Raw genomic sequence first — 24,644 nt, forward strand, 5'->3', positions numbered from 1 at the left:
GAGTTCGACAGCCTGTCCTGCCGTGTCCCTCACACGACCCCCAGCTGTGAATCCAGGAAATACAGTACTAGTGCAGCCAAGTGGAACGCGACCCTGAGCCACTGAATGACAATATTGTCCCGACGAGCTGTTGGGCAAAGGACACAGAGCCGTAACCTGAAGGTTGCTGGTTCGAGTCCCCGCACAGCCCTGGGCACTGAGCAAATGGCTCTGCTTTACAGCACAGTTGAAATGTAATGTCATGTGACCCATGAGGTGACCGCAGAGCCACATGGAGCCACAGCAGCAGCAGTAGCAGCAGCTCAGGGTTTCAGCTCCACCCTGTTTCAGTAAGAGGCCGAAGAGGCTATAAAGTTTCCTTTTTCATTCCCTTCTGGGTTAACGATCGGGGAAGGAGCCTGAGAAGAGGCCGATGGAGGCGGAGCCAGGCCATGTAGTGCTGGGCGGGGGTCACAGGAATGAGCGCTGTTGTGTCGAGGGGACCGCCTGCACCCCCGCTCTCCTGTTTCGAAGCCATGGAGGCCCCCCTGGGTGGGTGGAACGGTCTGGCCCGTGTCCCTGTTGCATCTGCCGGAAATCAGGAGCAGTGAACGGTGGCTCCGACGCCACAGCTCACACTGTTTTTAACCGAAAGAAACTTCCAGAGCACTGTGTTCATTGCTCAGGAAATTGGAATTTGCTCATGGAATTTAGGTGAAGAACGCGGCTCAAAACCCCAGCCGAATTGACCGGGCGCAGCTCCTTCACCACTGCACCACCGGACAGAACTGGGCAGAATGCAGTGTGTGTGTGTGTGTGGGGCAGCTGGACCACTGAACGAAAGCTGTCCCGTCCACAGCAGGAGTGTCCCTGTGCTCAGGCTGATAGTGGTAATGGCAACTCTCTCTCTCTGTCTCTCTCTCAGACACACAGAGACACTCACACACGGCTGTGGCAGATAAGCCCCTAATCAGAGGAGCTCCTTCGTCTCTTTAATCCCTGGCCTTCCTGAAGCCTCTTGTCTCCCCTCTGTCATTCAACAGGTGTCCAATGGGGCCAGTTTGAGAGCCCGGTTCTGGCAGCGATGGTGTGGTTAAGGGACTGATTCAGCTGGGAGCTTGCAGTACCCGAAGGACTCGAGGCACAAGGAACCGGCGTTTCGGACCCTCTGAGAAACTGCTGGCTGGACAGTTGTCCTCAGAGGCACTGAACTCAAAGTGCGTCTCATGACAGCTCTCATGGCGCTGATGCTGCTCACTGCTTTGCTTTCTCAGCATAAAATGATGCAGAGACTCACTGATTGATGAACGATTGGCTGATAATCACATTGACCTCATCGTTCATTGATGTCCATTGTATTTTTCCTCTGAGATGTATGCCGCTTTGGAGAAACACGTCTTCATGTGTCCATTTGACTGGAACAGCACTGAGGTGAGGAAGCGTGGCACAAACTACGCTGGCGTGTAACACACATGTTAAGGTGGTGTGTGACAGAACATGGCTTTGCCATCCAGTGAAGGGCGCTAAGGGCACAGCACGGCACTGATATTACAGTGACCTTAGGGAAGCACTGCCAGTTATGAGCTCGTAGTTTCCGCGCCTTAAAACGAGAGCCTTGATAGTGAGCAAAGAACACAGGTCACACAGCAATGTCCCTCCCGCTGGAACACTGTACAAGTCTGGACCACTGGACTGTTGGACCTGTCTGTCTTCTTCCAACTTTCTTTCACGCAGAAGAGCCGCTCTTATCCTGGCGGCTTAACCCTGTGGTCCGAGGAGAAGCTTCGGAGGGTCCACGAAGTGCAGACCTTCAATCAAGGCTGTAAATGAAAATAGAGCCATTATCACTGTGTTATCGCCATCATCACAGGGTTGGGAGCTCAAGGTGCAGACGGATGACGACGGAGGAATGTGGTGCGTGTGCTGTTTCCACGGCCACCTGGGGGCGCTCCGAGTGTCGGTGACAAACGCGCTGTGTTGACTTTGCACTTCTGTGTCCTGGACTGGACTGACACTGGACTGAGACTGGACCGTGTCAGCATCTCGCACCCTGAGCCACTCCCTCTGGGAGACAAGTGCTACTTGAATTGAGGACAGAAGCACCGTGGGTTTCTGTCTCCCGTACACACACTGCACACAAGCATAACAAATACTTGACACAAATAAATGTGAGGATTATTTCCTTTTCACCTTTAACATTTCTGCTCCCAGGTGAAACGGAACGGTCACTCTTCCCATAATGAGCCCTTGCTAAGCTGTAACCATGACAACCATGGGTGGCACAGCGAGTAGCGCTGCTGTCTCACAGTGCCTGGGTGGTGTGAGAGGACGTGGGTTCGATCCCTGCTCAGTGTGTGTAGAGTTTGCATGTTTCCTGTGTGGGCTTCCTCCAAGTGGTCTGGTTTCCTCCCACAGTCCAAAGACATGCTGTTCAGGTTCCTCCAGAGAGTGTGTGTGTGTGTGTGTGTGTGTGTGTGTGTGTGTGTGTGTGTGTGTGTGTTCCACTGATGTATGGAAGAGTGACCCAGTGTAAGTAGTGTATCTAGCAGTGTGAGTCACCCTGGTGAATAAGGTGTGGGCTGATAACACTGCATAGAGTTCATTGGAAGTCACTTTGGAGAAAAGTGTGTGATAAACAAATAAAGGTAACCATGGTAACCGCCGTAAGGCACATGGTGCTGTTTGCTGCCGGACAGCAGACGGATGGGCCTGTAGATCGACCCAGCAGATGTTGAGGCTTTTAATAGACGTGTAACTAAATACACCGGAGGGGATGACAACATCAAGAAGCCTAAAGTGATTTTTCTTTTTCCTTTTAAAGCAAATGGCCAATTTGCTTCAGTTGCGAAGAGGACAGTGGTCACTGCGGGGGGGGCGCTGGATTCCAGCGAAAATGTCCTTATGCCCCACACTCTGCACGGTGACCCACTGACCCTCAGAGTCACTCTTTTAAGGGGGGGGGGGCAGCGACTCCCTCGGAGAGACACCGCCCCACCCCTCACCTCCGGACACTGTGAAGGCGGTTAAAGAACAGCCAGTTAGGGGAAGCGCAAGCGTTGTGAACACTGGGGCATGAGGATAGGAAACAGCAGCACTGGAGGCGGAAGCGGAAGGGTGTCCACGCGCTCTTGCTACTCCAGAATACGAACGGGACGCGGTATCAATATTTTAATGAGTCTTTTCCGCCACCTGCTGGACATTCTGCGCTATTACACAAGTGTGACGTGCACGGCAATTGTAAAACGCTAAGTTTACGTTGAACCGCAGAAGCAGCAACGTGAGGTGATCCGAGCGGTCAGTTTAGCAAGCAGATCCCCTCAATCAGGGATAAAGACGGATCACGAAGTAAAAGGATTCACTTCACTGCGCTGGTTCTCTTTCTACTGCGTAGGAGGCGAGATCGGCGGAGGTGCGTGCAGTTGCACACTTTGGACACTAGGTGTCGCGGCTGCATTCGCGAAACCGGAGCACGTGACGTCACCGGTCAGGGCGGAAAGTGCCGAGTGAAGAAGATGGAAATAGAGAAAAACATGAAGGTGACAATGAGTGAATTGCTGAAATGCACAACTGGAATGCGGTCACTGTCACCGAATCGTCAAACACGCTGTAGTTAAACAGCCAAGTTATACCCAAGTGTGGTAACAGCGGTTTACTGCGCGAGGAGCAGCGGGGCCGCAAAACACCTCGCACAAACAGCAGCACCGAGCGTGCGCGCGCGCGTGTGGGCGGGGCGGGAGGCGCGGGAGGCGGATTGAGACCGGAAGTGGACGTCAGTGCAACAGGAACGGGGTGCGAGTAGCAGAGCATCACGGGACATGAGTCTCGCGCTGCGCTGACCGCCGCACCGCGTCCGAGGAGCAAGAAGAGGAGGAAGAGGATGGTCTGTGCCGCGCGGAGCGGCTGCTGCGCATCGGACAGGTACGTGTGTGTGTGACGGGCCCTGTCCTGCGGGGGGAGACAGGTACTGGACGTGAACCCGGTTCTGTGTGTGTGTGTGTGTCTCCCCGTCCCCGTCCAGCCCATCGCATCATCATCAGCCTGATGATCAGGCAGAGACGGTGCCGCGGCGTTGTGTGTCACGGTGTGTTACAGAATGTAAGGTGTCACGGGCCTTCCGGACAGTCACTGTGTGTGTGTGTGTGAGTGAGAGAGAGAAACACTGACTACCAGTCTCTGTAGTTGTCACACATGCCTAAATCGGACTCAAGAGGACCTGCCAGGTGTGTGTATTTTACACACACACACGGACACAAATGTAGTTCTACTAGAACTTCTAGTATCTGAACCCCGCCCCGTTGCAGAACACTGTCAGGGTATAAGAATGCATAACTGACAGTATACACACTGATATACCCGGCCTTGTCGGACAAGTTTCGATGGAAAGTTACTGTACCGACACTTGACTTTCGCAGCATTGCGTCACAGCGAGACGTCTCCACGTGACGAATATGTTTCACGTGAAAACACTGAGGTGCTGCTTTTGTGTGTGCGTGTGTACCTGCGCGCGTGCGCAATTGGCTGCCAGAGAGGCGTGGCCAAACGGCCCGTTACTACTGCATTCGGAAGGGGCGTGGCCAGACTGTCCAATTACAGACTGGTTTAATCGGGGCGTGGCCAGACGGTCCAGTTGGTCCAGTTACAGACTGGTTTAATCAGGAGGAGGCGTGGCCAGACTGTCCAATTACAGGCTGATTAAATCAGGAAGGGGTGTGGCCAGACTGTCCAATTACAGGCTGATTAAATCAGGAGGGGGCGTGGTGAAATGGTCAAATCATATAATTAGATGTGAACTACAAAGATTTTCAACATTTACTATTGACTTGTTTAAATCAACATGAAAATCAAATATAAATCAAATGACTACATTTAACCCAATGATTAATGCTGAGTCAGTTGAGAGAAATTCCTTGTAGCACTTAGTGGGGTTTGAACCAACAACTTGCGGGGATGTGTCCACAGCCACTGAACAGGATGTTTTTACTTGTATTTACTGGACACCTCCCAAGGTCTTCTGTTCCTCTCATTGAAAATCCTCCTATTACAGGTTGATTACTGATTGTCCCAAAGTGTTTATTCTGACACAGTGTTGGGGGGGAAAAAAAAAAAACATGTCAAGCATCGCTTTATACATTAACCAACTGTTGAGTTTATCAGCATCTCCTTTAGGACACCATGTGATTGTGTACAGATGTGTATATTTTTGTGTATGTAGGTGCAGTGTTCTTACATAAATGTGGCATTTTCCTTTTACATTTTGTTTGATATACAGTATGTGGCCCTTGATGTCCCCCCCCCCCCCGTAATGCGAGTGTTAATGAAATCCCGAACAGTCCAAGGCCGTATATCCTGATGGGCAAAAGAAATGGAGCACCACCACCACAACATGTCTTGTGTCAGCTGCTTGAGTGGGTTTTGTGACCAGTCAGGAGTTTTTGCTTCCTGTTTTTGCTTGTATTCTCATCCTCAGTCAACATTTGCTCTGAATTTGTTCCTGGAACCTCATGCTTTTCACCCATGATGCAGTGCAAACCTCCAGGCCCTTCATACATGTGTATGCAGTTATAGTGAAATAAAGAGCTCTAACTTGTGTCCTCGCTCAGGGTGAAGGGCTCGTACGGGAAGGCTGTGCCTCCACACGGTGTCTTCGTCCCTGAAACACAAAAACGTTTTGTTCCAAGCTGTTCAGTAGTGACGGCTGTGTGATTTGCTTTACTGCTGCGCATTTTATTCTCGTGTCGCAGTAGATGTGTTTGGGACACGAGGGATAGACTGATGGTGTGTGTCACAGCCCCGTGTTTTAGACAGCTACAGCAGGTACTCCTCCGTGTGGTGGATTCCTCTCCAACTGGGACCCCTTTTCACTTGTGGTGACGTCCACTTCGGATCTGTTTTCGCCACCCTGCCCACCCCCACCCCCATCACACTCTGACACACTCGCAGACGCACACAAAAATACAAGCAAACAACATAAGGTCTTGGCTCAGCAAAAAATGCCCTAGTTTAGCTATTTCAGACTTTAAAAAAAAGTATTTAGGTTACTGCGTATTTAAAGAACTGGAAAATTCAAAATACTGTACTTTGGTGTTCCTCAGTAATGATAATTGGTTGAGATGGAATAATATTGTTTTATTTATTAACCGTGACACCAGGCACAGATGACACTTGCACTGTGCGGCCAGCGTTACGCAGCACTGTGATGTGGTCCGGGGAGAAAACAAACTGAAATGTGAACGTATGGTAGAGCACTGGGGTCACCGGGCACTCGGTCTGTCTGTCTGTCTGTCTGTCTGTCTGTCTCCATGTCAGTCGACACCTTCGCTGTCCGTTGGGCAGTTAAACAGGATGGTTGGGTGCCACGGCAACTAGATGTTTGTTTACGGTAAGTAGGTGCGTGCATAGGGGTGGTCATGATAATGAGGTACAGGTGTTGGTGTGTTTGTGCCACCCCCCACCCCCCCCTTTGTATGCTCCACTCCATTGCCAGAGGGGTGCTGGGACTACCTGGTTGAACCCGGCTCGTACCTGGCAGTCTGTCTTGCAGTGCGGTAACTCCGCCATGGCACTGCACTGCACTGGTGTCGCGACCACAAGGCTCTGGGTTTGCATCTACAGAAGGGGCTCAGTTGTAACAACCTTTCTTTACCTTCCAGGTAAAGAAAATGTACCGAAATGTCAGAAGCGTATAAATATGTCCATGTTAGGCTGCTTTAAACGGAAGCGTGTTTGGAAGCGAACGAAGACCTGATGACATCTCTGTCATACACGCTCTGACCCTGTGTTTCGGCATCTGTGGCTGTAGCTGCGGTCGGATTGTGCCTCAGCAGCGCTGTCTTTGTCTTCGCCGGGTCCTGTCTGGGCGGGGGAGCAGGGTCAGAATCACCAGGGCTGGGTTGGGGCCGTACTGCTGAGTCACCGCTCCCGTTGCCTCCACCCAGGCAGCAGGAGACCGATGGCCTCCGACCCCCCTCCTGCCGTTATCGTCCCCAGTGCTTCCGGAGCAGCTGAGCTGCGCGAAAAGCGTGTTTGCGTTCACGTCTCGGTGATGGCGCCTTGCGCTCGGCCACGTGACGCAACTCCCAAGTAAAAGTGATTATTTCTTTCCGCTTGTCAACGCCGTCACCTTCTGTCCCCCTGTGGGCTGTGCGCATGCGTGAGCAGCGCTGAGGTGTTTCTGCAGGTGTTTCTGCAGGTGTGTAAGTGCTGGCCCGTTGCCTATGAGAAGATGATTCGGGAAGCGAGTCGCAGAAACAAAAGGCAAGTTCTAAATATTAGATGTTTGCACGGACATGGTGCTGGAGTCCCGTTGCGCCGCTTTTCGTGTCCCCTTGATACGGCCGAGTCCCGTCAGAGGTGCTCCACCCTCCGCGCTGCCACTTCCCCGCATGAGGCGGTCTAGATGCGTCCGGTGGAGGGAGCCGGTGGGCAGCAGAAGTAGCGACAGGTGTCTGAAATCTTCGTGGAAACAAGGTGAGGGGAGGATGGGAGGCTCTGGTTTCTGTGAGCAGCTTTGCAGGGCAGGCCGTCTTCATTAGCAAGAGCATTTGGGCTTCGCCCTTTGTCCTCCACCTCTGGCCCCCGTCCTGTGGTTCTGAGATGTCCCTTGTGGAAGTTCAGGAGTCTGAAGTGCGTGGCGAGAAGAGCCGTTAATCCCGCACCGCTGCTGGGTCTCCGTATGCTGTGCTCTGACTCAGAGCCCAGGGAGAAAAGGCCAGATGAGGGGTCCCGTTGTTTCACTAAATGCTTAATATATTGAATTTCCCAGTTAGTTTAGGATTAGTGCACTCTGGGGCAGCTCTGAATGGCGCTCCTGGGTTCCACCGCCTTTCCTCCCGAGGGCCACGCGAAGGCTGTGTCTGCTCTGCTCTGCTCTGCTCTGCTCTGCTCTGCTCTGCTCTGCTCTGCTCTGCTCTGACCTTATCTTTCGGGCTCCACATTTACAGGGTCATACACACAAGCCAAGTTTCCCTTTATTGTTTTCTTTGTTTCTTGTATCTTTTTTGCTCTTCTAGTTGCAGTTTCAAAACTGCTTTACTGTATACTTAAAAAAGGCCTATATGCAGCAACTTGTGTAACGTACACTGGTTTATACCATGCTATGTGACAAACTGACTGTACTCTAGAACGACGCACTCCTTGTGCTCTTCTCCGAGATTTACACGTCCTTGGAGAAAATCATATGATAAACGAATACATGTAAATGTAGTCGGAGTTGGGGCGGGACAGGGCAGAAGCTTGTTGTCGTCTGCAGGAAAATTCACACACGCAGCACCTTGACCCGTGACACATAAAAAGGGGCACAGTTATACTCTGACAAAATAATAAATGTCAGTTTCTAGAGTCGTATCCAGCGCTGCAGCACCAAGATCTTAAGGCACTAAGGCACCTCCCAGCATCTCGGGATGAGGAGGCCCTAAACAGGTCCTTCAGTGGCACTGTGGAGGCCCAGGGCTGTCGATCAGGAGGACCGAGACGTGATTCCTTGTGAACCTTAACCGAACGACTCAGTGGTTCGTGGAGCTCGTGGCCATCATTTCAAGGAGAGGATGCGTGCCGATGTCCACAATGCCACTCACTGCTACCGTTGTTTTAACTCCTGAGCTCTCTTCTGCGGTCCGTAGAATCGTTGCCATGTCGGAGAGGTGCCGCAAAAATCAGCGCGCAGGCGTGTTTAAAAAGGTGTGGAGCCTGACTGAAGGCTGCTGTCGGTGCGATCGCTCCGGTCACGTTTATGTCCTTAGCCACAGTGCGCAGCGCACACTGCATGTTCGGCCTTCCCTTCGCACCTTCGGCGTGGTGTCTGTAACGCTCTCGCTGTAAGCCGCAATGAACCCTTTTGAACAGATTTCCTTGTTGTGTGCAGGATGTGTTGCTTCATGCGTTCCCGTGTGAGCCGCTGTGTAATAGGTGTCTAACAGCGCGGCTGCGATAACAGGAGGACTCGCTGCCTCCGCTACCGTGTTACCATTTGCGTGGAGAGGCCCCTCTGTCAGCGTGCACCAGGGGGCGCTGTCCAGCCGAGCAAGGCCGACGCCGGCGTTCGCCGGATCCGTTGGTATTCCGATCGGCGCCGGAAGAGCGAGCGTAGCACGAGGCCCGAGGCGATCCTTGGGTTAGTGAAATGCGGCCAGAGCTGAACGGGGCCTGTTGGAGGCCCTTCTTGCAGCGCTGGGCGGGAGAACTCAAATGTCAAGAGCCGTGTGCACGATCACGAGTGGAGCAGTCACGCCACATGGCACATCACACACACACACACACACACACACACACACACACACACACAAGTGCTGACAGCCGAGTTCTCCCCCATTGCCTGTGAATTCGGGAAGGCTGAGGAAAGGGGCTTTGTGTGTGTTTTGTATAACATTGAGCAGGCACGCAACACGCTGAAGTCAAACTTTGGATTCTGATCCAGCATTTGCAGACAGCAGCAAGACCCACAGAGTATTTCCTCGCACCCCTCAAGAAGCACTTTGGTTTGTGGTAAACTGCACTCTGCTTTTCGCAGGGCCCTTTACTCTTTGGTGTACCGCGGTTTATACACAACAAAGGGAGCCGCAGAGCAGCTCTGGAGCTGTCTGTCTCTGTCTGTCTGTCCGTTGTCCGTCCCCAGGGCACCGCAGCACTAAATGGAGTCGGAGCAGCTCTTCAACAGAGGCTACGGCAGGAGCAGCTACAACAGCATTGCCAGTGCCAGCAGTGACGAGGAGTTGCTGGACGGCGTCCTCATGGACTTCCACACGGCTGAGGACGACAGTCTGCTCGACGGGGATGCCTCGCCAGGTAGGGCGAGCTCCGCCCCCACGGAAGCCCCAGCACACACCTCTGCTGTGGGAGCTCTTGCCAGAAATCTGCTGTGCTGTACCGCTGCCTCGTACCCCGGTATTCCAGTTGTGCTGCTCGCTGCCTGCTGCGTCACACTTTCACCGTTTCATACACGTTTACCCTGTCCTGTATTCCCATACAGTACGTGTACTTCGTGCCTCGCTGGCCCCTCCCTCCGGCCTGCTTCCCCCTCTTCTTTCAAGGAACACGAGATCTAAACCATTTCACATGCTCTGTACAATCCCTGCAATAGACATGCTTTACATACATATGTCTGATCAGTGTGGAACCCTGGAGATTAAGCATTCAAGGCTGTGTGTGTGCGCGTGTGTGTGCGCGTGCGTGCGTCCGTGTGTGTGCGCGCGCACGATCTTAAAAATATCTCAAATTGTACATTGAGCTCTTGAGATGTTTTCATGGAGTTGCGGGCAAATTGTACTGGCTTCTCAGCGCAGGAACACACTGGAAGCTGTGACTCCACAGCGTTACATTGCTGCTGACACTTAAACCTGTGTCTTGATTCTTTGATACATAAACTTGTGTGTCTTGATTCTTTGTTTGATGCTCTGTGTCACTGTGTAAGAAGAGCTATAGAATAGAATTGAATAAAACACACATGGGGGGCACAGTGGGTTGGACCCCGTCCTGCTCTCCGGTGGGTCTGGGGTTCGAGTCCCGCTTGGGGTGCCTTGCGACAGACTGGCGTCCTGCCCCGGGTGTGTCCCCTCCCCCTCCAGCTTACGCCCTGTGTTGCCAGGTCAGGCTCTGGCTACCCGCGACCCCGAATGGGACAAGCGGTTCAGAAAATGTGTGTTTGTGTGTGAATAAAACACTAAAATTAAAACCCATTGGTACTCAGTGAAGATAAAAATGTGCCACATCCACAACTGGCCATTCAGTGACGTTGACCAGTTCATCACGTAAACATTTTTCAACTTCGTCATCTGTACAATCAACAAAAGTGTCACAAAACAGATGCCCTCGATTTGTTTAAGCGCCATTAAAATGAATAATGATTTAAGAATGGCTGAATAAGACATTCTCTCCACAAAGGCCCGTTCAATGGAGATGATTGACTTGTTCATGTCAGAAACATGCAAAATTCCCCTTCTTGTTGATGAGGAAATGAGGAGCACCGGAGAGGAGCCGTAAATACACCGAACGCTGTGGAAGCACGTGGAATGGAGGCGCTCCGCACCCCCTGCTGTGTTCCGGTTCCTTCCGACTGCCGCTTTCTGCCAACTAATGGTGACGATTGGAAGTGCAGGTCGTTCTTGCGTTCCAGCAGGCGTATTTTAGAAAAAAAAAGGGAATAAAATGAACTTAAAACTGAACAGTGTTCATATCCTCAGAAATTCATTACTCAGGTAAGCAATGTGTTGTTTGTGTGCGGGTATGATCAGGTCACCACGTATGTGCGCGCACACAGAGTCACAGAGCACAGTCGTCGTCCTGGTGGCTTGCACATATATTGGCTGACATCACTGCTGGCACTGGTCCCTCGCTGAAGCTCATCTGCTGGTGCCCAAGGTACAGGGCCAAGTAGCCCTGGATTCCCTCATCTCGTTTCTCGAACTGAAAGAACACACAGTCCTTTCTTGTGACCTTTTCTAAAGCGTTTACACATCATTTTGTACTCTAAGTATCTCCAGCTGCTTTATGCAGTCCAGCAGTGTGTGAAGGTCCCCAATCTGAGCCCCACTACCACCACAGCTGTAGCACCCTTGAGCAAGGTGTTTACCCTGAATTACTCCAGTACCCAGCTCTATTAAGGGGCAAAAATTGTGCATGATGTCAGCTGAGTGTGTCAACGCCACTTTGTTTTCAGAATCAAATTTCGGACACAAGAATGCAAACTGCTTCGCTTTCCTGTGCTGTTGTCAGGCTGGACTTAAATTTGCATTATTTCATTTATTCACTGAACTAATGCTTTTCCCCCCCAAACGAATTTACACTGTTACTCTTCCTGCGGTCCTTTTCCAGGAGCAATTTAGGGTAAGTACCTTGATCAAGGGCACTACAGCTGGAGGTGGGAATCAAACCTGCAACCTTCGGGTCCAAGGGCAACAGCTCTAACCAGTACGCTAGCAGCTGCGAAAGTGAAGCAGCGTGCAAACAGCAGTCCGGCTGTATAAATGCGTACGGCTAGGGGCCATATCGCAACTGGTGGAAGTGTCTAGAAAGAGGCGGAAGTGAGAAAGAAATGGGCCGAGCTCTTCTCGTCTTTCCCAGGTGTGTTCCGTTGCCCAACGCCGTGCCTGTTGCTCATCGTTTCTCCTCGTGGAACACACTCGGAGGCGTGCTTTACACCTGCACTGTGTCATTTTGCCTTCAGCTGCTTACATCTTTCACGTTTCGCTTGAAATCGGAGCCACTTATTTATAAAGTGGGCGGGTGCCGAGGACAAGGGAGACCCGGCTTCCCTTCGGGGTGTTTTCTTCGCGCTCTTTTGTACTGCTGCTCTATTGTTGCTTCGTTCCGTTACCCTTTCGGGAAGGAGTCTGCAGTGTGTTTAGGGGGAACGTGACTGGCGGAGCTGCGGTGACGCAACACAGAGCAGCCACTTGCTGTTTTTCCGTTCCACGGTACGGAACCGTGTTTAAGGAGCTTCCTTTTAGGCTCCCTTTGCATCTGTGTTTTTAAAGGGGCTCTTTCCTCATAGGGAACAGGGTTTCTCAGTGAACGAAGTCGTCTGTGTTGAACGAAGCCTGCTGAAGCTGCAGAGCTCCCCTTGTTCATGGCTCTTCCGTACCGGTGGAGATTCCCCAGAATTCCCCACGCCGGTGCTGCTCCATAGCCTTGTGGGCCGCTGTGCCCGGTGATGGGTACTTGGCACGGCAGGCCGCCCCCTCGCACGGCGGCGCTTATCTGTGTTCGAGTGGCCTTGATTCCCGGGCCCGGCACGGCGGCTCTCGGTCCCGATCGCGGCGTGGCTTCGGAGCCAACGAGGGGCCGGATCTGTTTCTCCATTTATTGTTTTCCCCATTTCGGTGAAATAAGGCGCAGGCCTCACAGTAAATAAATGTTAATGCTTTGCTTTGTTAAAATATATTCCTTGATGTTCTGTTTTGTGTTTTTTGGCTCATCATTGAATCATGACGTTGTTTTACACCGTAGCAATGAGGTAAATTACTGCATTACTTTCACTTAAGTTTCTGAAGAAATTAAACGTTTCAGAGCAGTTTTGGCGGTTTTAGCCTTTACGCACATGCATTTGTAAATAAGGATGTACCTTTATTTGTATTAATCTGTATTTCTTACTCTATTCATCTATCTGAATTGTTTGCATTTAGAAGCAATCAAGTGACTTGCTGTGAATATTAGCAACACCTTATTGTCACTTTGTTTTTATTTCTGTCATTCATGGGAAAGCATCAGCTTTAAAGCAGTCCAGTCACTTTTACTGGGAACCGTTGGCAACGTGAGCGACTTGTCGGCTCCTGCTCAGTCTCCTTGTAACAGTGAAAAAGGACCTATATAGAGTGTTGACGAGCAGGAAGTGCTTTCGCTCTGGGAAACTGTAGCCCCGAAAGAATCGCTAAGCAGCTTGGTTGGTTTACTGTGGAAATCCATAGCCTCAAGTGTAGTCTGTGTTTGTTGGGGGGGGTGAGGGGACATAGTAGTTTTGTCGATCACGTATCATTCTGCTGACACCTTTATCCAAAACACTCACGACTCTTGGCCCATTTACACAGCAAGCAGTTTCGATTGGAGAAGTTGAGGGTAAGCGAATTATTCCGTGGCAACACAGCAGCCTTCAGGGTACGGTACAGTACAGTACAGTACTCACGTTTTACCGTTACGTAGCCTACTGTCACAAGACTACAGTTTGTCACATACCGTGTGCAGCCCGCAGAGCAACACATGAGGAGTGTGTTAATGCCACGCGGGGTCAACGCACTCCCTGCAGCGAGACCAGTTGGCGAGTTTGCTGTTGAGCGGTCGGCGTATCGAGGACCAGTCAGTTTTCTTCCTCCTTTACTGACAACCTACTTCATTCACACGTAGGGGAGGTACGACGCTGGCAAAAAGGCGTGTGTTGGAGTAACTTTAACACAATTCGTTATGAAGCTGTAGTGAGTTACATTTATGTTTGTCTGAATTGTTACTGATATTTTGGGAGTCACTCATATTAATAGTTCAGCATACGGTGTGTCCTAAGCGGTTAATACTGAGTTTAAAAAGAACAGCTAAAATGGGTTAAAACAGTGACTCATTTGATCTAAATGTACTCTTACTAATAAGCTGCTTGATAAGCATGTCTTTAATAACAATTTTTAATAGCAATTTGTTTCATAATGGACAAGCTTTTACGCAGCTGCCCGTGTGACGTACGCTGCTGGAGATCTGCAATAAATTTAAACGTTATCAAATCAAACTATTTGTTAGATGCTTTTCTCCAAATGACTTCCAATGAACTCTGTGTAGTGTGATCAGTCCTCGCACCTTATTCACCGCGGTGACTTCCACCGCTAGATACGCTGCTTAGGTAGAGCTCGGAGGCTCTCGGTTCTGGGTCCCTCGTGGTGGAATGACCTTCCTCTGTCAGTCAGAACTGCGGAAGCTCTGTCTGGATTCAAGAAGGGTCTGAAAACTCACCTTTTCCAGATCCACTTCGCCCAAGATCTCTCCATAAGAGATTCCATAAGCATCCCCAGATACAACCTTTATTCAACCACTACTCTGGCATTGTACTTGCTTATTTGTGTATCTTATAATATTAAAAAAAAAAAAAGGAAAGGAAAAAAAAGGGAAAAAAATTGGTGGGAGGGTATCAGGATTTGCGTATCCTGTGTTTTATGCACCTACTTGAACGATGAACCTCGATGCAGCAAGTGGTAGGGAACAAACTAGGTTTACTCGAGTCACATGTCTGCAGCTGTGTCTCTTTCTCTTAATGTAATGCATAAATTGTACTTTTGCTGAGATGTACATCACTCTGGACAAAAGCGTCTGCTAAATGAATCAATGTATGTACTTACAATGGGTCACTCATCCATACATCAGTGGAACGCACTCTCTCTCGCTCTCTCTCTCTCTCGCTCTCTGTCACTCACACACTATGGGGGACCTGAACAGCATGTCTTTGGATTGTGGGAGGAAACCAGAGCACCCAGAGGAAACCCACGCACACACGGGGAGAACGTGCCACGCAGACAGCGTGTCGTGTAAGCGATGGGGTCCTTAGCAGCATCACCTGCCATGTCACTGTTTAGATGTAGGAAGTTTTTCCACATGAAACACGTCGCTCTTCTGTACAACTGATGTTTTCTTATCGTTGTCCAGCTGGACAGCAGTGATGTGGGCAAAATACCTGCAGTGTTGTGTTTTTCACGGTACATCCAGGAGTGCGCACTGGTGCACAGGGTTGGAGTTTAACAATTGAAGAGCGTAAATCGTCCATCGTGACAGATCGTGATAATCAATCTGTGGAATAAGGCGGCGACCCGAGGAGCTCGGTGGCATTTTGGAGCACAGCAGCACAGAGGACTGTGTGTGTGTGTGTGTGTGTGTGTGTGTGTGTGTGTGTGTGTGTGTGTGTGTGTGTGTGTGTGTGTGTGTGTACACGTACACCTGAGGGCCGTGGTCTGGTGTGTGTCCCGTAGCTCAGTGGTAGGTAGGGTGTGAAGCACAACGCACCAGCTGGGCGCCATGTCAGTGTTACTTCATTACTCAGGTGACACCTTTGCGAAGGACCCCTTTATCTTCTGTTTCTTTGTACAGCGCGATGTTTCCTGCCGCAGTTCAGCACACAAAGCCTGAGTGACGTGTGTATGAGCAGGGCTTGGCAGCTGGAATGAACTTTTATTGGCGTGACCAATGGACACAGCACGGTTAGGCTGCTGTGCGTGTGTGTGTGTGCGTGCGCACATGTGCGCACTCTGACGTCTCAGACCCACACGAGGAATGTGTTGACAGCTGGTAGCACAGTGGTTAGAGTTGCTGCCTTTGGACCTAAATGTTGCCAGTTGGAATCCCACCTCCAGCTGTAGGAGTCTTGAGCAAGGTACTTACCCTGAATTGCTCCAGTAAAATTACCCAGCTCTACAAGTAACTTAGAAGGTTTGACTCTGAAGGCTTTGGGGGAAGTTGGTTCACTGCTGTAAGAGGCTTTAGAGAAAAGGGTCAATTAAATGAAGAAATGTAAATGTGTTGGTTTCCTTCCACACACGCACGCGCAAACGTGGCTGCACTGTGCTGCGGCATGGAGCCAGCGCTGGGTTCGAGCTGACCCGTAAACACATCTGAACGATGTGGACATGTGACGTTTCTCCACAATGAGCAGTTTCACACATGCTGGACTGACAGATTAAGGGCCACATAAAGAATTTTTTCCCAGAGTCTTGGGTTCAGTAACACATGGCGAAAAGCAAGATTAGCCTCCGAAAAGTGCACTTCACACAAATGCGCCTCCAGGTGAGCTTATCGCAGCTCAGATGTGGAGCCCCTGTTGCTATGGAAACTGCCATGTGCCCAGAGAAGGCTCTGTCACTCATTGACCGTTGGGTTCGTTTCTTGGATCTTGGTTTGTTTGGGGCTTTAAGGCGTCCGCAGTAAAGCGGAACTTGAGACTTTGCTTCGACACTTTAGGCTTTGCAGGAGCGATGATTGATGAGACGGGAGCCTTGTTGGTGTTTTCGGTGCAGGTCTCCCCACAGCTGGGAAGGACCGGCTCTCGCTGCCTAGAATTCCTTTGTGCCAATGTGTAAATTTTTCACACAAGGCTGTGAGAGGTGCAGTGTGTGTGTGTGTGTGTGTCGGGGGGGGTAGGGCCGTAGGAGTGACGCACGCTCCCATAGAAAACTGACCTTTCAACACCTCCAAGGTCACTCCCTGCATTCACAGGGCAACATGGAGCCAGATAAAGTGTGCGTCCTCCGCCTGGTGCCGTTTTCCAGCGAACCGGTCGGACCGGCCGCGACTGAAGGCGCGCAGACACAGGACCGAACATCTTGCCGTAATCCTTCCCGTTTCGGGTCGAGCCGCGTTGCATTCGATGTTGTCGATTTAACAGAGGTAACGGCCTGACGTGTGCGCTGCGCTGCGCTCCTTGGCGAAAGGCGACTGGACGCAGGACCGATACTGACCGCCGTTGGACCGCGCTTCCCCCGTGGCCCCGACCGGGGGTGAGGATGGCGGCAGACGCAGCAGCTGCGCTCCCTCCAGGTGAGGGGGCAGTGGCCCTTACCCAACTCGAACCACACACGAGCGATTGCCACACGCCTCTCTTTGTCCGGGTGCTTTTGGATGAGCGGTTGTCATGGCAACTGTGCTAAGTGGACAGGCTGCGGCGAGGATGTTTTGGCCCCCGGCTGAGTGCGGTGAGGGTGGGGTTCAAGAGATAGATGAGCGCCGCAATGAAATGCGGTGGGAGCGAGGCCTGTTGCCTAGTTCGAGGCTGCTGGAGAGACGCACTGCAGGCTGGTGTGTAAAGGCAGGAGCTGCAGTCACCGCAATGCCAAGTGCTGTGTGCTTGAGTTCACTGGGGACCCCCTTATGCTCCGCACTCGCAGCATGTTTCTGCCCTACAAACACACACCTTGTGTGTTCATGTGGACAGCAGCGGCATGGCTGAGCTCTCCAGTCAGGTGTGAGCAGCGGGACATCAGACGTGTGCAGCCTGTTACCTGACCGCTGGGCTAAGAACGAGCGCGGCGGAGCCATTGGTCTCGGGCCAGATGGTCGCCCTGGCAACGGGGCCCACCCCCGCTTGGCCCGCCTGCCGATGACATCACCCGGCCGGGAGCGTTGAGCAGCTGCAGTGAGAGGCAGGCGGCCTCGGCTTCTGGGCGCCTGCGCATAGACGCACGCACGCACACACACACACACACACACACACTGTGGAAGCCTGGTAAACATGGCCGCTTCACTCCCCGCTGGCGTCACACACCAACGAGTCGGGACAGGCGCACCGTGAGCTGTCCTGACAGCCTCAACCAGCACACCCATGGACATGTCGGCCGACCCCTACTTGCCCTACGATGGTGGAGGGGAGGCCATTCCGCTGGAGGAGTTGTCCACGCGAGGTAGGATTGTGACTGCTGCTGCTGTGTGGGACCTTATCTGATTCTGTGTCGTGTGTGTGTGTGTGTGTGTGCGCGTGCTCTTGCAGGGCTGATTACCAGGGCTCAGTGTATTAGCCACAGCTAGCGCTCAAAAGCAGCTCCCCCTCCCCCAGCGTGGGCTGCCCCATCTGTGTATCGCTATGGCGATCCTGAGCGGAAGCTCTGAGGTGTGAGAGAACACTGTGATGGTGCTCCACATGTGGATTTGGACCCTCTGCGGTTTGGGGGGGGTGGGGGTGGGGGGGGGGGTATGCGGACGGTGTCATATTTGCGCATCCAGACCATGTTTGTGCTCAACGTTCGACTGGTGGACGGAGCAAAGGGGGGAAGAACCCGGCTGGAATCGGTTAGTCGGAGGTGTCCTTTAACCGTCAACCCGGCCGCTGCGATTGTGTCTGCTTTTAGCAGTGTGTCATGTGATTGTTTACGAGTGTGTTTACGAGTGCGTTTGAGTGCCCTTGTCAGCATCCCGCTGGCGCAGCGTTTGGACTAAACTCGGATACAACGGACACGGTGTGCGTTTGCTGCCTCCGTGTGTGCGGCGTGTAGCTGCGTGTGCTTCTTAGGAGGCCGCAGCGCTTCCTCCTGCTCGGCGCTTTGCGTTTGTTTTCACGCGTCCGTCACAGAACGGCAGGGGGCCTATTCTTCAGCGCTCGTCTCTCCGCTCCGTCCGCGGTCTCGTGGGCCGTCGTTTCCTGTGCGCTGTTTGAACCCGAGACCAGCGATGGCGAGCGACAAGGAGGGACGGCCTCACGTCCGCTTCCACGGTGGCTCCCGAACGAGCTCAAACGGGCTCGTACCCGCTCTCCGGGACCCGTCCGCACCGCAGCATTGGCGGTGTTCGCAGTATTTACAGTACAATAGAGCCGCTACCCACAGTGACACGTTCCCTGTCCCACGGGACACGCTCCACTGTGACAATGATGCAGTAGCGTCTTTTCTAGACAGGGGGCGTGTTTGCATAGAGGTTCACGCACCGTCACCGTGGCTCCCGCCCCGCTGCAGGTTGTACGGAGCGACAGACGAGCGAAAGCGGAAAGCCTTACTTTGGTGGGAACTCGGTCAAGAAGAGCCGAATCGCGTAACTGGAGACGTGTGTGGGAGAGCCGGTCTTGGGCCTCGGCCGCGTGCCTGGACACCGAGCGTCACGCGTGATCCGTGGCAGTGGCGTGACGCATTTAACCTGGGGCTCGCGGAATGTCGCCAGGGGACCACTGGACTGGTCCTGGACATGTCTCTCTCCCTGGTGCACGAACAGAGTTTGCGGGTGCTGTGAAGGGGAGTGCGGTTTGTACACTTCAGATACTGGTTAGTTCCTGACTCACTGCTGGTGGTGGGGTTGCAAAAGTGTGTGTGTGTGTGTGTGTGTGTGTGTTTGTCATAAGATAACGTGGACCTTTGTTCTGTGGCCGCGGTGCTTTCCCCACTCGGGTACTGAAGACACATTAGGCACGCTGACGCTGGAACGCACTGGAACACGCTGGAACGCACTGGGCTAACTGCGTGACTGTGTTTCCAGTCCAGTGAGCAGCGTCTTCCCAGAAGTGTCAGTGTGTCCAAAGAAATCCACTAAATGCTCCAAGATGCGCTGACTTGTTGATCTAAGAACACAATTGTGTCCGGAGGACTGTCCACAACTTATTTGTTTGCGACTCAAAGTAACTTTGTGAGTGAGTGACAGAGAGAGCGTATGTCGTGTGTGTTCCGCTGATGTATGGATGAGTGACTGAATAAGGCGTGTGGGCTGATAACACTACATAGAGTTCATCGGAAGTCAATAATTAATAATATATAAACATAAATATACGAATAGAATAAATAAACGTGACTGTAACTCTCTTGTTACTTTGACACCTAAATGAAAACGACAAAGTGTAATGATAGAGATTTTTAAAAAGGTGCAGCAACAAAATGCAACGAATTCTAATAAAACAAACAATTTGCATGTGAAAATGTGTAACTCCAGGAGTCGGTGTGAAGTCGGCTTTTACTTTTACACACGAAGGTGACGTACGAAGCTGAGGACACACACCTGCTTGTTGTGTGTTGGAGGTGATGCGTCCGGGCGCCTTCAGCCTCTGCGGTGAAAGTAACCGATAACGTTGAGGGTTTTGATTTGTGGCTCTTTGAAAGTAACATGGAGCTTCTGAGATACAGGTGAGTGTGTGATAAACTGACTTTGTGTGAGTGTGTGTGAGAATGAGAGAGACAGTTTGTCTTCCAGGCCCTGTGCTGCTCTCGTAGTTCAGCCCACGGTACTGATTGCTCTGACCCACTGGCCTCTCCTTACTTCGATAAACAGCGGAGCTACCCTGGTAAAAAGGGGTCAGTTACACATGTTTGAATGGTGCTAAAATTCCCAGAGTTGCAGTACATGGAAAGTGGAACAAGAATTTTCTTTTGTTTCTGTGTTTTTTTCCTCCCCAAGAAATTGGATCTATTCTGCATTCAATAGAAAAGTGTTAAACTTTTATTGACGTCGCCAGTTGTGAACGGGGCCATAAGTCTGTTTCTCGAAGGGTTAAATGGCAGCTGTGCAGGCTCTTAACTCACAGACGCTCGGCGGTGTTCGTGTAAAAGTGCCTTTGAGCCGTGTTTCTTCAGCCCCCGGTCGCCTGCTCCAGGGACGCAACGCCGCCCTCCTTACCTTTACCGTGTTTGGGGCTGCAGGAGAGCCTGAAGTCTCACCGGGTTCACAGCAGCTGCGCTTTCATCTGCACATTCAGAGTACTGCTTTGTGGTCTCCTTCCACCCTGTGGAGGCTCTCCAGTGTACAGGGGTTCCCTGCACACATGGGCCCTACAGTCTTTGCGCAGCTGTTCACTCGTCCTGCAGCGGTGACAGTTTAGTGTGTTCTTCGCAACTCTGAGCGCATCACAGCACATGTGTTACTTCAACAGAGAGCAGCCGTGACATGGAGACCAGTGTTGCGCTGGCTGAGCCCTTCACGACTGTCACAGTGATCAGGTCACCAACTCCTGCAGGTGTCTGGCACCTCACCGATGGCTTGCGTCCAGAGAGGGACTTTAATTCAGCTCCGTGTCTGTTTCAGAGGTGCTAAGGGGGAAAGTGGTGATGTGGGAACTACAAGTTGTGTGTGGATGTGGGCATGTGGAAAGAACTTGACCTTATCTGACCCTGTCTTCTGACACTGCCGCTTCACTCCTGTCCAGGGGGTAACTACAGCATGTCGAATGGGGGAAACGCAGCCAGCAGCTCCACCCACCTTCTGGACCTGCTTGATGAACCCATCCCAGGAGTGGGCACCTACGATGACTTCCACACCATCGACTGGGTGCGCGAGAAGTGCAAGGACCGCGAGCGTCACCGCAAGGTAGGAGTTAGGGACTCGTACATGGTGTCCCTTTGCTGTCCAGATTGGTCACAGACTCCCCTGAGCCCAGGGTGTGGCACATCAGCGCTCTGTGGAAGGACGTAGCTGAGAAACAGGTGCAAGCTGCTGCTCAGCCTCGGTGCCGTTTCACCGTTCTCTGGAAGACGGGGTCCAGAGGCCCAGGTATTGTTGGAATGCGGCTGAACGACTGGTTCCAGCAAAGGCCACTCTCCTGGGTCAGGAGGTTAGTGACAAGACTCGTTAAAGCAAATAATGGCTCGGTGCAGAAGGGCCGTGCGGAAGGGTATCACTGAATGCGCAGCCAACTTGAACCTTGAAGTGGATGGGCTACAACAGCAGAAGACCAGCAGGTTCACAATCTGCGCTGTGCCACTTCCTTACCAGGTGTATGATGCCGAGAGCACTTCACTATACTGTACCATCCCAGCGATGCTAGGTGCTGTTTCCACCAGTGCTGTAGCAGACATGGCATTCCATTTATTTTACCATATTTTGCTGAACCTCAGGTATGAGCAGCTCCCAAAGTGGTCTGTCTTGTCTCGGTTAAAAAAAAAAAAAAAACATTTTTAAAAGGAGCATGAGGAATGGTACTGTGTTGCACTTCACCCCCGCACCCCCACTTTACTTACTACATTAAACTGCATCGGGGAGACATCCTTGATAAAGGATGCTGAGCCCAGCCCAGCAGACCTGTACATCCTGCCAGCAGCTCCAGAGTGTCGCATCCAGCCTTGGAGAGGTGTGGCATGTCCAGGTTTGCAGCCAAAAACCTCAGTGGTGGGGGCTCAGAAATGAATGGCTTTAATGGAAGAGGTAATTTGCACTGTGAGGGAAGCCTGCAGGTGACCAGGTGTAAAAGCCTGCTGGACGGTCGCTTCTCTTCGCCCTGCACCCCGGCTGACCTGTATGCTTCTCGGTGCGCTTGTGAGTGACGTTAACTGGCTCTCGCTCGACCACGAGCTGCCCTGTCTTCTTACCGCAGAGCTTCTCACATGTTCCCTGCTCCATGTGCTGGTACTGAACTGCAGCTGTGAGTCACACACAAGATGTTTCAGTGGAGCCTTTGCTTGTTAATCCCCTGTCAGCATAATTTATATTTAGAGGGGAAGGAAGTCCTGGCTCGTGCAGGACGCTGTTCAAGAGAAAGGTAAACGGAGAACGCAAACGGTCAGAAGAGTAAGGCATTCAGTTAGAATTTCACGTACTTCTCAGCTTTGTCAGTATTTCTCTTACTGACAGTTCTCCATCTAGCTCACGTTATCATTATATATTATACAGATGAAGATTTGCCACAGGAACAGATTGCGTAAAGTCTTTGTGATGGGATGTTGGGTTTCATGCGTCCAGCACGTCCTGAACAAGAAGCTCTGCCGTGCCTCTAGACCTGACAGCCCGCGGCTGCTATGGACTTATGGGTAACGGTACCCGGGTGACACGTAGACACTGACGTCGTCCAGGCAGCACGGGAGAAGCCTGGCGGAAAGCGCTGCGGTTTCCCCTTACAGGCCCGGACTGTATGAGGGCAGGTCCCGTGTGTGGATCATGGCACAGCCAGCGCATCATCATGTGACACAGCGAAGAGGAGCGTGACGGTGCTTAAAGAATGGAACTTGTGGCCAAAGTGCTGCAGGTTCGGGCCTTGGCAGCAGCAGTGCGGCTTGTGACCTGAACTAAGCTGAAATATTAAGCCGTGTGACTCCAGGAAGGTGGTGAATGAAGTTGTAACATTGGAACACTAGTAAGAGTTTCACAATAATTAGGAATACATGGATAACAGCAGAAATGACAATGAAAAATACTTTATCAACCGCTACACCCCAACCAGACCACTTCGCTCGTCTACTTCTGCTCGCCTGGTGGTCCCGCGCTCAAAAGATTCTCTGTTCTGGCTCCGTTGTGATGAAACGACGTCCCCCTCTCACTCAGAACTGCTGAAGCTGTCTACATTCAAGAAGGGTCTGAAAACTCACATTTTCCGGATTCACTTTGCCCAGGATCTCTCAAGCTCATGTATGGTATAGGAGGTATGGTATATGGTAGAGGAGAGAGACTGGTCTGTAATTTTCAACCAGATAGGTCCAGCGTGAACCAGGCAGGTTGATGCTGAGATCTTGTCAGTGATTGCTTTGACTTTGTCTCGGAAGAACAAAGCAAAGTCGTCAGCAATGAGAGAAGAGGGAGGAGGAGGTGGCGGGGGACACAAAAGGGATGAGAAGGTCGCAAAGAGTCTGTGTGGTTTCTTTAGATACAGAATGTATTTTGTTGTGGAAGGAGGAGGTTTTAGCTAAAGAGACAACAGATTGAAAAGCAGCTAAGAGTGACTGTTAGGCATCCAGGTCCGATGGAGTTTTGGATGTACGCCATCTTCGCTTTGCAGCCCGCAGTTTGGTCCTGTTAGCACGTAACGTATCAGACAGCCATGGGGTAGCAATGGGGCGTGCTGGTCTAGAAGACAGAGGACAGAGAGAATCAAGAGAGGAGGATAGGGCAGAGAGAAAAGTGTTAGTGGCATCATCTGTGGATAGATCCGAGAATTGCGCAGCAGAAGAGAGAGTGGCCAGAGTAGCAGAGGCAAAGCTGGAAGGTGAGAGATTTTACGTTGCGGCGAAAGGTGACAATGGGAGCAGAAAGAGGTGAGGAGTTAGTGGTGAGGCAGGGTTGAAAGGAAATGAAGAAGTGGTCAGAGACACGCAGAGGCGTGACAGAGAGAACGGGACAGCCACAGTTGCGGGAAAATACAAGGTCAAGACAGTTGCCCGCTTTGTGAGTAGCAGGGGACTGGGACAGGGAGAGATCGAGGGACTGGAGGAGCAACAGAAGGCCGCTTGCATGAATGTCATCGACATGCAGGTTGAAGTCACCCAGGAGAATCAGCGGAGAGCTCAACAGGATGTCAAGGTCATCCAGGAAGCGGCCAAGAGGGCCAGGAGAGCGATAAAGAACCACCACAACAAGAGTGATTGGGGCAGTGATAGAGGCAGCATGTTATTCAAATGAGGACAGATCATGCAAGTGAAGAGGAAGAACAGAGTATTCCCACCGGAGAGAGATGAGCAGGCCTGTGCCTCCACCTCTGCCGGAGGAACGAGAGGTGTGAGAGAGGGAATAGTTAGTGGAGAGTGCTGCAGGTGTGGCTGAGTTGTCTGGGGTGATCCAGGTTTCGGTTAGGGCCAGGAGGTCCAGTGAGAGATGGGAGGCGTAGGCTGGTATGAAGTCAGCTTTTCTCACAGCAGACTGGCAGTTCCAGAGTCCCATGGAGAAAGTAAAGCAAGATGGAAGGTTTGACAGGTGAGGATAGACCAGGTTACTGTAGCAGCAAGAGCGCCCAGGTCTCCGGCAGTGGCAACCAAAACAAACAACCAAACGCGATTAATCGAACCACTGAGTCACGCCCACTCCCCGCTATGGGACACAAAAATGAT

At 51.7% G+C, this 24,644-nt stretch overlaps 1 protein-coding gene across 8 annotated transcripts in view; it reads left to right on the forward strand.

The window, feature by feature from the left end:
* The first annotated feature begins 3,729 nt into the window (after positions 1-3,729).
* Positions 3,730-24,644, forward strand: part of clcn3 (chloride channel 3) — a 35,116-nt gene continuing 14,201 nt past the window's right edge. For 3 of the 8 annotated variants that reach the window (XM_018730288.2, XM_018730292.2, XM_018730290.2), the window contains exons 1-3: positions 3,730-3,897; positions 9,590-9,759; positions 21,041-21,201. In XM_018730288.2, the coding sequence (XP_018585804.1) occupies positions 9,606-9,759; positions 21,041-21,201 (315 nt within the window). In that variant the 5' untranslated portion in view covers positions 3,730-3,897; positions 9,590-9,605. Of the gene's footprint in view, positions 3,898-9,589; positions 9,760-17,426; positions 17,829-18,137; positions 18,214-18,936; positions 19,176-21,040; positions 21,202-24,644 lie in introns of those variants that run through there. The other 5 variants (XM_018730293.2, XM_018730289.2, XM_018730296.2 and 2 more) reach the window with 5 other exon arrangements.

Source organism: Scleropages formosus, chromosome 1 (genome assembly GCF_900964775.1).
Source record: "Scleropages formosus chromosome 1, fSclFor1.1, whole genome shotgun sequence".
Taxonomy (NCBI): Eukaryota; Metazoa; Chordata; class Actinopteri; order Osteoglossiformes; family Osteoglossidae; genus Scleropages; species Scleropages formosus.